The sequence below is a fragment of the Mobula birostris genome, chromosome 9, assembly GCF_030028105.1.
Source record: "Mobula birostris isolate sMobBir1 chromosome 9, sMobBir1.hap1, whole genome shotgun sequence".
NCBI lineage: Eukaryota > Metazoa > Chordata > Chondrichthyes > Myliobatiformes > Myliobatidae > Mobula > Mobula birostris.
In genome coordinates this window covers 8,563,209-8,578,217 of record NC_092378.1, presented here as the reverse complement: position 1 = coordinate 8,578,217, position 15,009 = coordinate 8,563,209, and the positions used below count along the sequence as shown (strand labels likewise).

At 38.0% G+C, this 15,009-nt stretch overlaps 1 protein-coding gene across 1 annotated transcript in view; it reads left to right on the top strand.

Annotated features, from left to right (window-relative positions):
• The window catches only part of LOC140202525 (zinc finger C3H1 domain-containing protein-like), a 73,048-nt gene that overhangs the window by 6,676 nt on the left and 51,363 nt on the right, over window positions 1-15,009 (top strand). The window contains exons 2-9 of the mRNA XM_072267471.1: window positions 1,767-2,171; window positions 4,493-4,557; window positions 4,649-4,877; window positions 10,416-10,645; window positions 12,621-12,738; window positions 13,265-13,353; window positions 13,722-13,937; window positions 14,577-14,744. Coding sequence (XP_072123572.1) covers window positions 1,767-2,171; window positions 4,493-4,557; window positions 4,649-4,877; window positions 10,416-10,645; window positions 12,621-12,738; window positions 13,265-13,353; window positions 13,722-13,937; window positions 14,577-14,744 — 1,520 coding nt within the window. The remainder of the gene's footprint in view (window positions 1-1,766; window positions 2,172-4,492; window positions 4,558-4,648; window positions 4,878-10,415; window positions 10,646-12,620; window positions 12,739-13,264; window positions 13,354-13,721; window positions 13,938-14,576; window positions 14,745-15,009) is intronic.

Sequence of the window (15,009 nt, the reverse complement as noted above, 5' to 3'; positions counted from 1 at the left end):
TAAGATTTTGTTTGATGTACCAACATTTCCAATATTTTAGTACAGAAACATTTATTATTCTGATTACATTTAAAAAATTTTAATTCAATATGAAAGCAAGTCCCTACTGACAATCAGACACCAATTTGTATTAATCCTACTTTATTCGCTTTCATTTCCATCAACTCCCCCAGATTCTGCCACTTCCTTACTAACCCATGTCTTTCAGATGTGCAAACCAAGTTTTGGAGGTTGGGATTAAACTCTGATTGATGGAGCTGTGAGATATCAGCTCTACGTGAGCTGCCTCAAAGTTGATTCCCTCTTTACAGCTGACCTATCTTTACGTTGATGAGGTTTGGATATTATGTATTTAGTCTCAGGTTGGGAAATAAAATCCAGGAATCTGAAAGAAAAATGAATGCTGGAAGCACTCATGTCAGGCAGCATCTTTCAGCACATCTTGGGAGGAAGAAAAAAATGAGAGAAATCTTGTTCTGTCGTTTTTCAGTTCTTATGAAGGTTTTCTGACTTGAAATGTTAATTATTTTTCTTCTTGTGAGTGTTCTTTTTGTGTAAGTGGGTCCCAGCAATGATCTGCAGAGCAGATAAGTCAAGAATGATTCTGGTTGAAAAGTCTGCAAAATGAGCATTAGTTGAATTGGGACTGGAATGAGATTCCCCCCCCCCCCCCCCACTCTAAACATGTTGTATCTTTGGAATTCTCTACCCTGGAGAGCTTTTGAAGCTCAGGTGAGAGTGATAGTTTTCAGAACATTACAGAGTAGTGCTGGTGAAGCCCAGCAACTACTTACTGTTGGCAAACAAGACAAGGAATACAACTAAAGATTTTACTAAGGACACATTTTCTTGTAAAATTGATCAATCTAAGTGCCAGGCTGATTTGGATAGGTTGGTTCTGGGCCGAAATGTGGCGCAGGGTCCTGGCCCAGAATGTATTGGTATGACAGGGCCTGGGTCCTGGTGCATAGGAGTGATCTGATGTGTGGATGATTTAAACGCCAGGCCAGATGGTTTGAAAAGGCATGGTGTCAGGACCAAAGGTGAGGGTTGGGCTGGTTCTGCTCGCTGCTTCGTGATGTTTACTCGGTTCTGCTGGGTTGAGGCTGTGGCCTGCTCCAGGCTTCATGTCCATGGACTCTGCACATAAGGTGTTTGACGGTCTTTTTATAGGTTCTTTTTTGTTTTGTGGCTGCCAGTAAGGAGATGAATTTCAAGATTGTGTAATGCATATATACTTAAATAATGTACTTTTGAAATTTGAAGAAAATGAATGTGGTGTCAAGATGGGAAAATGGTATAGTCGTCAAAGAAGCTCACTAGTGATCTTCAATGGCAGAGCATGTTTCAGGGCTTGAATAGCTTGCTGTCTCTTAGAGCATCCCATTGTTTTTTTTATTTTGCAATAGTTAATGAAAAATAAATTTTAATTGTATGCCGATGACAAGATGATCTAGAAACTGGCACCTTTTATATAAAATATTGCAGTTGGGTGTGCAACCATATGAGTGAGGAAAGCAAAAGTGTTACAGCCAGCAAAAAGGTCACTGAGAGGCCTTGCTCACAGTCATTCCTGAACCTAGCTCGCTGTCAGCTGCAGATGATCTGTAGAAAGTTTGGATAGCAATGAAAATGTGATTCACTTTTGCAGCGTGTGTATTTTAGAAATATTTATAACATGGGATTCTGTTTAAGCATTACCTCGGAGTATGGAAGTTAACTTGCTGTGAATTGAATGAGTTAAGTTTCCTTTACATCTAACTCAGCAAAATTTTTTGGACGTTCATTATCAAGAAGACCAGCTTATCATCACAGAAATGAAGATGATATGGTAGAAACGTTTGAAGATCTCCTTAGGAAGTACAAGGAGATTCAGCTGGAACTGGAATGCCTTAATAGGGAAGAGAAGATGTCTCAGACAACTAAGGGGGAAAACTTGTTGGAAGAAGAAGCAGGAGTTGTATCTGGGAATGCTAGTATTGACATAAACAGTATTGACAAGAACAATGAGCATTTTCAGCCTTCCACTGAGAAACCTCAGGTTAAATCTTTTCAATCCTTTGAAATAAAACCGGTGAGAAATAAACTACCCACTCCAGCTGAACTGGATCAAATCAACTTGAACAAAGACCAGAAAGTGGACCCTTTAGAGCATGTGACAGTAATACAAGGTATAAAGAACAGCGTTATTCTTAAGTGAGTTTTGCTATCCCTAGATGCTGAGAAGGCCTTCGATTGGGTTGAATGGAATTATTTATTTAAAACCTTAAAAAAAATTAATTTTGGACAAGATTTTATTCAATTGATTAAATTACTTTATCTCCTGCTCAGGTTCTTACTAATTTTCAAAATTCCAAACCATTTAAACTTCACTGCGGAACTGGACAAGGCTGTCCGTTGAGTCCTTTGCTTTAGAACCCCTTGCCATTGCTTTTCGAGAATCTAATGATATTTGTGGTATTTTAAGGAGAGGTATAACCCACAAAATCTTGCTTTACGCTGATGATGTATTGCTTTTTATCTCTAATGTTCAGACCTCATTACCCTGTGTTCTTCCTCGACTCTCCCGTTTTAGCCAGTTTTCAGGATATAAATTTAACCTACATAAGAGTGAATTATTTCCTTTAAATAATTTGGTATCAATTAATACTAATCTCCCTTTTAAAATTGTAAGGAATCAATTTACTTATTTGGGTGTAACAATCATTAAGAATTACAAATACCTGTTTAAAGAAGACTTTCTTACCTTATTGAACCATGTAAAAAAGATATTATTAAATTGGTCACCTCTTTCAATATTGTTGATTGGATGAATTAATTCTATTAAAATGAATATTCTACCTTTATTTATATATCTTTTTCAGGCCTTACCCGTTTTTATTCCCAAATACTTTTTTGACTCTCTTGAATCTATTTTATCCTCCTATATGTGGAAAAATAAACGTCCTCGTTTAAATAAAGTTTACTTTCAAAAACCTAAAAAGTCTGGAGGTTCAGCACTACCTAATTTTAGGTTTTATTACTGGGCAATTACTGTACGATATCTTGCGTTTTGGCTATATTAATCGTGTAGACTGTCTGGTATGGGTTTCTTCAGAAGCTAATTCTGTTAATTTTCTATTATTTCTCTTCTTGGACCCTCACTTCCTTTATTTGTAAGTAAACTAACTGATAGTTAAACATACTGTGAGGATCTGGATACAATTTAGAAAACATTTTGGTTTATTGAGGTTTTCCCTTTCTAGTCCCATGTATTCTAATTTTTTTAAAACCCTCCATGACTGATTTAGTCTTTAAAGAATGGGACAGGTTGGTTATTAAATATTTTTGGGGTCTGTTTGTTGGAGGAAATCTTTTTCATTTGAGCAATTGTCAGCTAAATATAGCCTACCCAAAACTCACTTTTTTAGATATCTACAAATCAGAGACTTTCTAAGATCTTAATTATGCACATTTCCTATAAGCTCAGATAAGAACTTACTAGATGTCAAATTAAAAATTACACCTTTTTATAATGGTTCAATATTTAATATTCATGGTATGTTACTGGAGATGAGGAATATTCCTTTAGGTAAAATTAAGAATCTCTGGGAGCAAGACTTACAGACATCAGTATCTGAGGAAACTTGGAATGAAATTTTTAAACTGGTTAATACTTCATCGCAACGTGCTTGCCATTCTTTCATACAATTTAAGGTGGTACATAGTCCATATGACTAAAGATAAGCAATCTCATTTTTATTTGGATATATGTCCCTACTGTGACAGATGCAATAATGGAGAAGTTTCATTAATTCATATGTTTTGGATATGTCCATGTCTTGAAAAATATTGGAAGGAAGTTGTTCAAACTTTTTCTTTACTTTTCAAAGTCAATTTTAAGCCTAATCCCCTGATCGCCCTATTCGGTATTGTTACAGGACAAGATATCAAGTGGAAGATATCTGATTTACATATTTTGGCCTTTAGCTGTTTTATAGCTAGGAGGGCGCTTTGTCTGAATGGAAAGATGTTTGTCCTCCTACTCATGCTCAATGGTTATGCGACGTTATGTCATGCTTAGATTTAGAGCAGATCCGTTGTTCAATTTCTGAATCTCGTCAAGACTTTCAAACATTATGGGGAACCTTTCTGAATTATTTTCAAAACTTCCAAAACCCTCAATTCGTTGTTTAAATTTAGATGTTGGCTATTATTAATTTTTATTATACAAGAAGGTATTTTACCTTTTTTCTCCTTAATAAACAGCTTCAGTCTTGGTAGGGGTTAGACTTTTTTTTGAATAAATTAGTATATTTCAATATAACTTTGACTAACCTACATGAATATGGGGTAATGAGATTGTATCTATTCATAATAACAATGTAACTGGTGTTTTTTTCGACTTGTACTCTATTCTTCTATGTAGAAACTAATAAAAATATTGAAAGAAAAGTGAGTCTTGCAAGGTAAACATTAAAATTGAAGAGTAATTTTCTACATTTTCTTTCAGGTGTTGAAAGTAAAGATTCATGTCGTCCTTCAAACAGTAAAAAGTTGTCAGAATCTGCCATTAAGGTAAATTAGTAATATATTTGTGTGAAATAAGCATAATAGGAGCATTATTCTTCAGTCATTTTGGAGGTAATGAATTTTGACATTTTAACAGGATGCCAAAATGGAGGAAGATGATGAAGATGAGGAAGAAAAGGAGGAGGAAGAGCTGTCTGAACTCCACTTGCGTCTACTTGCATTACAGTCTGCGAGTAAAAAGTGGCAACAAAAAGAACAATGTGTAATGAAGGAGAGCAAGGAGAAGTTAACTAAACTAAGAATTTCTCAGCAGAAGACCAGGAGTAGCCCAGAAATGCATGCAGTCAAGAAAGCTCCTAGTGCAGGTAACATACAAATTTATGGAAAAAGATATTGCTGGTGCAAATGACAGCATTTGGAATGTCAGGATTGATGGTACAAAGTACATATTTCTTTATTGAAGCAAGTTTCTTTTATTGGTAACTTTATACCAATTTTGTACAAGTTTTGCTTTAGCTGTAAGTGCTATTTGTTTGAGATAATAGAAGCAGACAAAAGCTTGGTCAAGGTGTTTGAGCTTTGATTGTATCCAAGGAGAAAGGAATGCTGAGGATTATGGAGAACATTTGAGGTTTTGGATGTCTGAAGACATGGCTGCAGAAAGGGTTGCCCATAACTCCAGAGCTAGAAAAATCGGTTGTGTGTGTTTATATAGAGTTGGTGCGATTCATGTCAAGCTAATAAGAGACTTGAAAATTATGGCAATTTTAAATGATATTCAGGGTGCTATGGGGTAAATCATTCAGATGAATCAGGAGAGCATTGAAAAAATTGGACATGAAAAAGACATGAATTGCGTGAAGGATTGAGACAGGCTTTACAAAGTACAAGCAAACAAAAAGGTAATCTGTAGATGTTGGTTTTCTATATATTTTCCTAGGACAGATTGAATGGAAACTGAAGCAATAACTGGAATTGAGTAGTCATCATATCAGTTGCTGTAGGAAGTAAATAGTGAACGCAATATTTCATTATTGTCACAATGGCATTGAAGGCCATTTCAGTTTTGTCACTAGGAGGGGAACTGAGTAATGTGATTCTAACGGAATTCTAGTAAGCAAACAAAATATGAACTGCTGGAGGAGCTCCAGATCTAGCAACATTTGAGGAGAGGAAGGAACTGCAAAGGTGATTTATTTGCAAGGGTGGTAATGCATTGCTGAATTTTGAAGCGGAAAGAGAAATAAAGATGTCAAGACAAAGGGGATGACTGAGGATAAAGGGAAGATACTGTACAGGCGAGGGAATAATTTAATGCTGTCTTGTTGACAGGCCAGAGGGAAATTTAATTAGCTTATTTTGAATGGGGTCATGAAAATACATTTATGGTTAAGCACAATGGGTTGCTTTCATGATGGGTGGTGTCATATGCCGTAGGCAATCATGGTCTTTAAATGGCCGAGATTGTTCTTAGCAAATTTTTCTACAGAAGGCCATTGCCTTCTTCTAAGCAGTGTCTTTACAAGACAGGTGACCCCCCCCCCCCCTCCACCCCAACCAGCCATTATCAGTACTCTTCAGAGATTGTCTGCCTGGTGTCAGTAATCACGTAACCAGGACTTGTGATATGTACCAGCTGCTCATATGACCATCCACCACCTGATTCTGTGCTTGTGATCCTGAACTGGGAGCTAGCGGGTTCTACACCTTACCCAAGGGTGACCTGATGCAGGCTAGTGGAGGAAAGGAGTGTCTTACAACTCCTTTGGTAGCATCGTATCTCCACAAGGGGAAGTAAGAGAAACAAAGAATGTTCAGGGCAATGCTTGCTCAGGAATAAAATTAAAGTCTGACAGGGCTGTATCTGATCTCAAGCCCAAGTCTTTATTTTTTTCCCACATCGATCGTTGCCTATCTGTATCTCTAGTAATGCCCTATCTTCATCTCCTGCTACCCACTTGGCTTTCTCATTCACTTTCCACCCCATATCCCTGTTTGCCTTTTATTGTTTGTGTACATGTTGCTGCCAGTTTCAGTCTGAATGTTCACCAAACACAAATCCACCATTTGGTCAGCTATGGGTCTAGTAGCCATGTAGTTTGGAGAAAACATTTAAATTTAGATTTTGTGGATAAGGGCAAGGAGCTAGATGGAATAATGTATTATCTTAATGTTATTGGATATTGAGTCTGTAGAATGTTAGAGATTTAATGCCTCACACGTTGACCTCTTAAGCTGTCATGTTACTCGCAGCTTAGTAAGGGCTCTGGAGACCACATTTATTTCCTGGCTCTATCAGAAGTTACAGTGCATAGAGAGCTTATTTGGATGCTTTCTGGGTATACTCCGAGCTTTTTTTTTTAACGTCAACCAACCCAATCAGGCAATGTATTGAAGACCATAATTACCCCTGAGGTGGAAGAAAGAATTTCTTTCTAGTCCTGTTACCTGTTGTCTTAAATTGGGTGATTTTGTGTACTCTTAACTATTACTTCAATATTTTATATACCTGGATTAAACTTCTTACCTTTCCTGCTCCCTAGGGAAACCAGTCTAAACTTCCTCCCTATTAATATCCTCAAATCTCAAAATCCCTTTAACACGACCACATGTGTGGTCTGAACTGAAAGTAGTCCTCTGGTTCAGGCTTAACTTTAGTACATCCATCCACTTGTCACATTCTCTACCTTGGCAAATAAAATCAGGTATCTCATATACCTCATTTGCCTGACCTTCTGCTTTGGACTATACATGTTTTTTTTTTTGCATGACTTTTTTTTTTGCTCTCCTCTTTGAAAGTGCTGTGTATGTTTTGCACCTTGGCCCAGAGTAATGCCCTTTGTTTGGCTGTATCCATGTATGGTTGAATGATTAACCTTAATCGGATTTGATTTCATTCTTCTGTATGTGCCCCAAATCAATTATCTTGCACTTTGCTGGGTTAAATTCTAATTGCCAGACCCACTGACCTGAGACATCTATTAAATTGTTCCCAATGCATTTTATAGGTGGGTCAGGTGGTTAAGGTGCCTGGGGTGGTGGATGGGGGCTTGGGGATTGTAGACAATATTGATCTTGATTACCTCTTCCTGAGAGGAGAAGATGCTTGTGAATTAAATGTTTGTTTGATAGAGGAAAGTGTGACTTGATGTGACTTAGCTGGATCTAGTGATATGTGATACAATTAGTTGAGTGCCAAATATCTACTTTCATAGAGGTGGATGGAGTGAAAGGCAGGGGCAAAGAATCCTAATAATACACACAAAATGCTGGAGGAACTCAGTAGGCCAGGCAGTATCTATGGAGAAGAGTAAACTCAGTCGACGTTTTGGGCTGAGTCCTTTCAGGACTGGATAGAAGAGATGAGAAGTCAGAGTGAGAAGGTGATAGGTGAAAAAACCGGGAGAGGGGAAAGGGTGAAGTAAAGAGCTGATGAAAGAGGTAATGGGGAGTCTGATAGAGGACGGAAGAGAAAGGGGGAGAAGTGGTGATGGGCAGGTAAGAGGGAAGCAGGAATGGTGAAGGAAGGGGGGCAACTACCGGAAGTTCAAGGAAATTTATGTCCATACTGTCAGGTTGGAGGCAACCCAGACGGAATACAAAGGACCCTGTCCTTACTCTGCAGGGCAGGCGAGTGCTTGAAAAGCATGAGTGCAGGAAATGAAACAGATGTGATAGCCCCATTTGGGAAAAATGAAGATGTGTCATAGAAAAATGGAGAAATGGGTGGATTCAGTCTTCACAGGAAACGAGAGAAAAGAGTTCAGATGCTGGAATCTGGAACAAAAGAACGCGGAAGAATTCAGATCTCAATGGTGGAAGAACTCAGATCAAGCTGCATCTGCAGAAGCAGAAGGTGTAAGCCACTGCTCCAGATCGAGACCCTACATCAGGACTGAGGGAAGAGGAAAGGTTGCTAGTGTATAATAGTCTGAGGCAGGGATGGGACATGCACTATTAGATTACCTGCATCTTTTGCACCCACACATGCTGCTTGGTCTGACTTCTTCCAGCGTTCTGATTTACTGAGAGCTGTATGCGAGGAAGTGCAGTCAAGGCAACTGCAGGTTTCCCTCGGCTTCTGGATTCTGGTCGCTAACCTATTTCCCAATGGGTATAAAGCTGAGAAAGGGAAGGAGAGAGTCATTAACAAATGGTGTGAGAGGAGAGCAGGTTGGAACTTGGTAAATGTGATGAAAATTTAAGTTTGCCTGTGAAAAGGTAGGAACAACTATATAGTCTTAAGTGCACTGTAAAAGGAAGTGGGTGAAATTGGTCTAATAAAGAAATGTGCATAACTTGGCACAGCTGTATCCTGTGAAGGAGCTGTCAAATGCAACATCAATTTCAGCCAGGCAAACTAGTAATGGTAGAGAGGCACTTGGTCAAGGAAGAAACAAAGAATATTCAGACTGTCCTGATGCAAGATGGAAAGAATTTTGTTTCCTTAGAAGCTGCCCATGCAAGTTGACACATTATGGTTAGAATATTGTACACTGTTTTGAGCTCTGCAACAAAAAAGATCTCCTTTTAGTACTGCGTAAATACATCTTTGAGCTGCAAAAACATAGGTATCTTTTTATTTACTAACCCTCTGCTCCATGAACAGATGTATCTATGACAGAATTATGGAGACAAATCAAAATCTGTCTTGCCTATAGTTCTTGTGTCATCAACCACAGACCACACTAGTGGTTTGTCCTTCATCTTAGAGGTGGAGTTGCCATGCTGCTGTTAGTGATGGACGTTGAAGTGCATTTGTTATCCCTGGTGTACTCATTACCCTTGCTAAATGGCGTTCACTGGCAAATTACCACGTGGCAATCAATCAAGGACTGTCATAGAGTACTACAGCACAGAAACAGACCTTTTAGTCCATCTAATCAGTGCCAACTGTGCCTTCTGCCTGCACCAGACTATATCCTTCCAAACTCATCCTATCTATGAAGTTATCTAAACTTCTCTTAAATGTTACCATTAAACTCACATCTATCACTCAGCACTACACTCTGCATGAAGTCGTCTCTTCTCAGATTCCCCTTAAATACTTCACTTTGCACTTTAATCCTTTCGCCTTTAGTTCTAGTCTCACCCAGCCTAAAGGGGAAAAGCCTGCATGCATTCATCTTATGGAGACCCCTCATATCTTTGTATACCTGGCTCCCTTGCTACACTTTCCTTGCTCATGTTTGATCTGATACCATGAGATGTTGACGTCCAAAGCCTCTTGACTACATAATGATTCTGAAATCTTGAGAGGAATTCTGATGGACATTAAAGGGGGAACTGTTCTGCCAGTTTAATGCTACTCTAATTGTTTGTGAGTGGGGTTCTGCAATTTCATTTTGAAAGTCTTTATTGACCCTTAATGACTTGGGGGGGGGGGATCAATTTAAGGCCATTATTGATTGATTTCCAAATGATTTTCAAACACCTTTCAATCTTCACTTTTGCTGTATTTCCTCTAATTCCTTAAACCACTGCTCATGGGAAAAGCTACCCTATCAATAGCTATCATTATCTTGTTTGCTTCCATCATATTTTCTGTATTTATCATTGCTTCAAGAAGTTTAGCTTCATCTTTAGAACTTTTCTGCACTCTATAGAACCTTTAACTAAGTGGTTCCCAACCTTTATTATACTATGGACCAATACCATTAAGCAAGGGTCCATGGATCCCAGGTTGGGAACAGTATTTCAACAGTGCTGTGAAAATAATTGACCAGCATGTCTCATTTTCTGGTGAAACTGAATCAAGATATGCAAGCTGCCATTGATTTTTTTTTAAATATATAGAGTGTTAAAATGCATTGTGAGAAAATGTACTTTTAAAAGATAGGGCAAACTGGTAATTAAAATTGATTTAATCCTGTTTGGATCTGTCATCTGTTTATCTTCTATAGCAAAGCGAAGACAAATGCGAAGGCAAAAGACCAAAGCTTGGAAAAAAATCCAGCAAGAAAAAGAGCAGGAAAAACAACGCAGGGAGGATGAAGAAAGGAAACAGATGGAAGAAGAGGAACGAAAAAAACGGGAGGATGAAATCAGAAAAATTCGGGACCTTTCCAATCAGGAAGAGCAGTACAATCGTTTCATGAAACTTGTTGGAGGAAAAAGACGATCTAGTTGCAAGGTAAAATAACACTGAACACCCAAATTTTTTTTTTTTTTTTTAATTTTACGGTAGACTACTTGATGCTGAACACAAATATTTCAGACTGCTTGTGTCATTTAGGAATCTGGAGAAACAAGAAATTAACTTTTATTGAATGTAATGTGTTTAAATGTATAATGGTGCTGACGCTTTGCAATAGATCAACTAAGGTAAAAATGTTTTGATGATTTTCATTTGTACTCGGTGTCTGTGATTTTTCGCTTAAGTGTCCAACAATAATCACCCAGCATTGATGAATTCCAGTTGCCCTGATACTATTTCTCTATGACTGCAATGTCTGGTGAAGTCTTTCACCATGCTTGGCACTGACAATGCCGAGATTTGCAGAGAAGTCGTCTAAATGGGAATGCAGAAAAAAAATCTTTAATGACATGTTGCACTTCATGATTTTGTGTGCTTGAAGCATGTTGTCAACCAGCTGAACATAGTTCAATGCTCTGTAGTTGCCAAGAAAATTTTCAAAAACATTTTGGAATGTCTTCCGTGTGATTATCTCCAGACCCACTAAAAGTTCTTTGAATTTCATGTCATTAATGACCTGTTTGATTTGTGGACCAACAAAAATACCTTCCTTAATTTTGGCATCTTGAAATATGAATTGAAATTACAAATGTAGGCAATTGTTTTTAAAATGGTGCATGATAGGGGAATTTCATGATCAGCAGCCAAAATTCATTGGATACACCCAAAAGTATTCAGGAAGCAAAATCTTTGTTGTCCAGTGTAATTTATGCTGGCAGTATTTTTAAACATCTGGACACCATTATTGTACAAAATGGATGTATTGGATGTTTATTACTTAAACTTTGAGTGTAGAACAATTATAGCTGCAAGTTTAACTTCAAAATTATTTGCCATCTCAGTTACTAAATAATCCTGAATCTGATGTTTGAATATAATTGAGTAGGAAAGTGTGAAGCTAATAGACGATGGATTTTTCAATTAGAAGCTTGATGTCAGATTGGCACCTTGGATTAAAAGTGGCTGATTTCTGTTAAGAATCAATAAACATAAAATGGATGAAACGGCACACGGGGGAATTCTGCAGATGCAGGAAATCTAAAGCAACCCACACATAATCACATAGAAGATCAGGCAGTATCTATGGAGAAAAAGCCAACATTTCCATTTGATGACCTTTCATCACTTATGTTTTATGTTTCTGATTTTTTTTTTTGATTACTGCTTTCCACAGTGTCAGTTCTGTGGCCAGGCTACATTCCATCAGTATATATGACAATGCTTAAGCAATGAGTGTTCCTTGTTGCAGAAGGACAATGTAGGAAATTCATTGAAAAAGTGAATGCTGAGCAAAATGTATAAATGTGTTAGCCAGTAATGATAATTGGCCTTTACAGCACAAATATATATTGGCCCCTTTGGGTGGCGGGGTGGAGATTCATTTCTACCAAAGAAGGGCGCTCTTTCCCTCTGCTATCTTGCAGGTTACCTTTGGGCAAGGTGTAGTACTTGCTTAGTCCCCTGATCAGGGTCATGTGAAGCCATGGGAGCAGGTAATGCATATCACGATTCCTGGTTATGCCAGGCAGTTTCTGAAGAATATTGACAATGGCTAGGGTCACCTGTCTTATAAAGACACTGCCCAGAAGAAGGTATGGCAAACCACTTCTGTAGAAAAATTTGCCAAGAACAATCATGGTCATAAGACCACAACTGTCCATGTCATATGACACAGTGCATAATAGCGATAAGCCCTGTAAAGGTTATTTTCATAACATTGACAACTATCCACCAAACTAAGGCCTGAAATAGCAGTTAGTGAAATTCTGCACTTGATGTTTAGTGCACTGGATATAAAGTTTGAAAACAAATTAAAACTATGAATTAATTGATTTTCATAATGTAATCAGTGGAATCTAAAAGCAGATTTGCGTTTTGATTTAAACAAGTTAATTTATGTTCGCTATCCTAGTCAACAGACGCAGATAAAAAATCACAAGAAAAACCAATAGAAGAGTCTGGCAATTTATATCAGTATGATAACTATGAAGAAGTTGCTATGGAAACAGATAGTGAAACCAATTCACCAGGTTAGTGTTATTTGTGAATTATAGCTTAAGCTTTCTTATAGGATCTTATCAATAAATTAACTCCCTGTGTTTTGTACTGATAGCATTGAGTTAAGAATTCTTGCTTATCAAGCAGTTTATTGCAACACGCTAAATGCTGGAGGAACTCTGCAAGTCAGGCAGCATCTATGGAAAGGAGCAGTTGACGTTTCAGGCCGAGACCCTTCTTCGGGACTGGAAAGGAAAGGGGAAGGCAGCAGAATAAAGAAAAAAGTGGGGGAGGGGAATAATGATAGCCAGAAAGTGCCAGGTGGGTAGGTAAAGGAAATGGTTGGAGATGAAGGTATCTGATGGGAAAGGAGAGTAGATCATAGGAGGAAGGGCATCGGGGGAGATGTTAGGCAGATGAGAAGAGGAAAAGTAGCTTTATTGAACAGTTTTGGAATTTATGGATACTGAGATAAACAAAATACAGAACTGTTATCAGAGTTAATGCACTGCCACATGGGTTTGTCACCTTAAATGATTTATTTGCCTTTTCTGACAGTATCCTCTCCAGTGCCACTTCCATATTCTGTCGATTACCACACGGGGTATTTTCCTCCAGTGCCACCAGTGCCAGTGTTCGTACATCAGGTCAGTGTCAGCCTTCTATTGACCGTGACGTTAAGTATTAGTGATATTGGACTTCTGTTTGCGCTACTCCAGTTTCCTTTGTCCACGAAGTCAACTTTCAAAAGCATATGCAAAACAGTTACTTTCATAAATTATTTTGCCACACAGAAAAAGTAGGTTAATTTTCATTGACGGTTGTGAATTTGCAATTGATCTTGCAACAGTAAATGGTTTAAAAAGATGAAATATTGATTGCAGTCATGACCTTTGGTTTACATAAACTCCAACTAAACCATCTCGGCCTCTTTCCTTAAATATGTAGAACTGTAAATGTATAAATCCTAAACCCTGACAATGCATAAATAATTTGCAAATCTTTTGTCATTCAGAATGTGGGAGAGACTTTCATTCCAAATTATTTGGAGAATTACTTGCCTTGTCCCTTGGAGCTGCCCCAACAACCACCACCGCCACCACCACTTCCACCCGACGAGCCTGAGCAACCACCTAAGCCACCATTTGCTGATGAGGAGGAGGAAGAAGAAATGCTTCTTCGAGAAGAATTGTTAAAATCTATTGCAAATCGACGTGCTTTGAAGCCGGAGGTATTTGAAACAGATGTGAATTGATATATTTTAGCCAGCAGAGGGCATCCTTTAATAAGCCAGGAAGTTTAGCTGGGATGGTTGTTTTCAATTTTAAATTTACTCAAAGTGAAATTCAGGTTGCAAGTTTATCACATCCTGCAGCAAGTGCTCAAGTTCAGATTTTGCCATGTTTGAATCTGGTTGATTTTATTTGGAACGCCTGAATTTCATGTGCCTCCTGGTTTCTTTTTTTTGTTAACGCATTCCTAAATAGAAGAGGTTTGGCCGGGCTTCATTAATTTTCAGGGATTTGTCTGTTGCCACCCATGACTGAATAGTGAAGGTTGCCCAATAAATTTGTGTAGTACTTATTAAAGTATGCCCGAAAGAAGTCCATGCTCAGCAGAAGAGAAACAAGGAACTAGCTGTTTCAAATAGAACACTGCCTGTCACTTGACATTTTTCATAGTTCCTTATTTTAACATAAAATCTCATTCACTCATTTGGATGACACATATTTGTCTGTTTTCCTACATTTGAATGAAGGATGAAGCATAGAAATTCAAGATTGTAGGGTGAACGTTGTCAGAAGTATAACAATCAGATTTTCAATAGATGTGGCTGTTACTAAGTTTTGTTCTCAATTTTCTTAAACAGGATTCAAGTGATGATGGTGATCTGTCTTTGCCACCTCTTCCTATTGAGAATTCACAATCTCCATCAATAAATAACTTCACAAATGCCAGTGTGAGTGCTACATTACAGCCACGCCCACAAAGCACAAAATTTGTGAGAGGGCCTGCAGCAAATCGGCCGCTGATAGTGGTTAGTATGACAATTTGTGCAGGGGAATGGATTTTCATTTCAGATATACTTTCAGTGTATTTTCTTTGTGGTTCAAAATAAATTGCTGTAACACTGAAGCAAGCTCATTATGAAGAATTAGCAGATTTTTTTCCAAAATTGGTAGAACTTAGTAAAGCTTGGCTACATCTCGGTCAAGTGACATCTTGCCACTTAATTGCACTATCCAGAAAATCTAGATTATAGGGTGGTAAATCTATATTGGATTATTCATAGTTTCATTTAA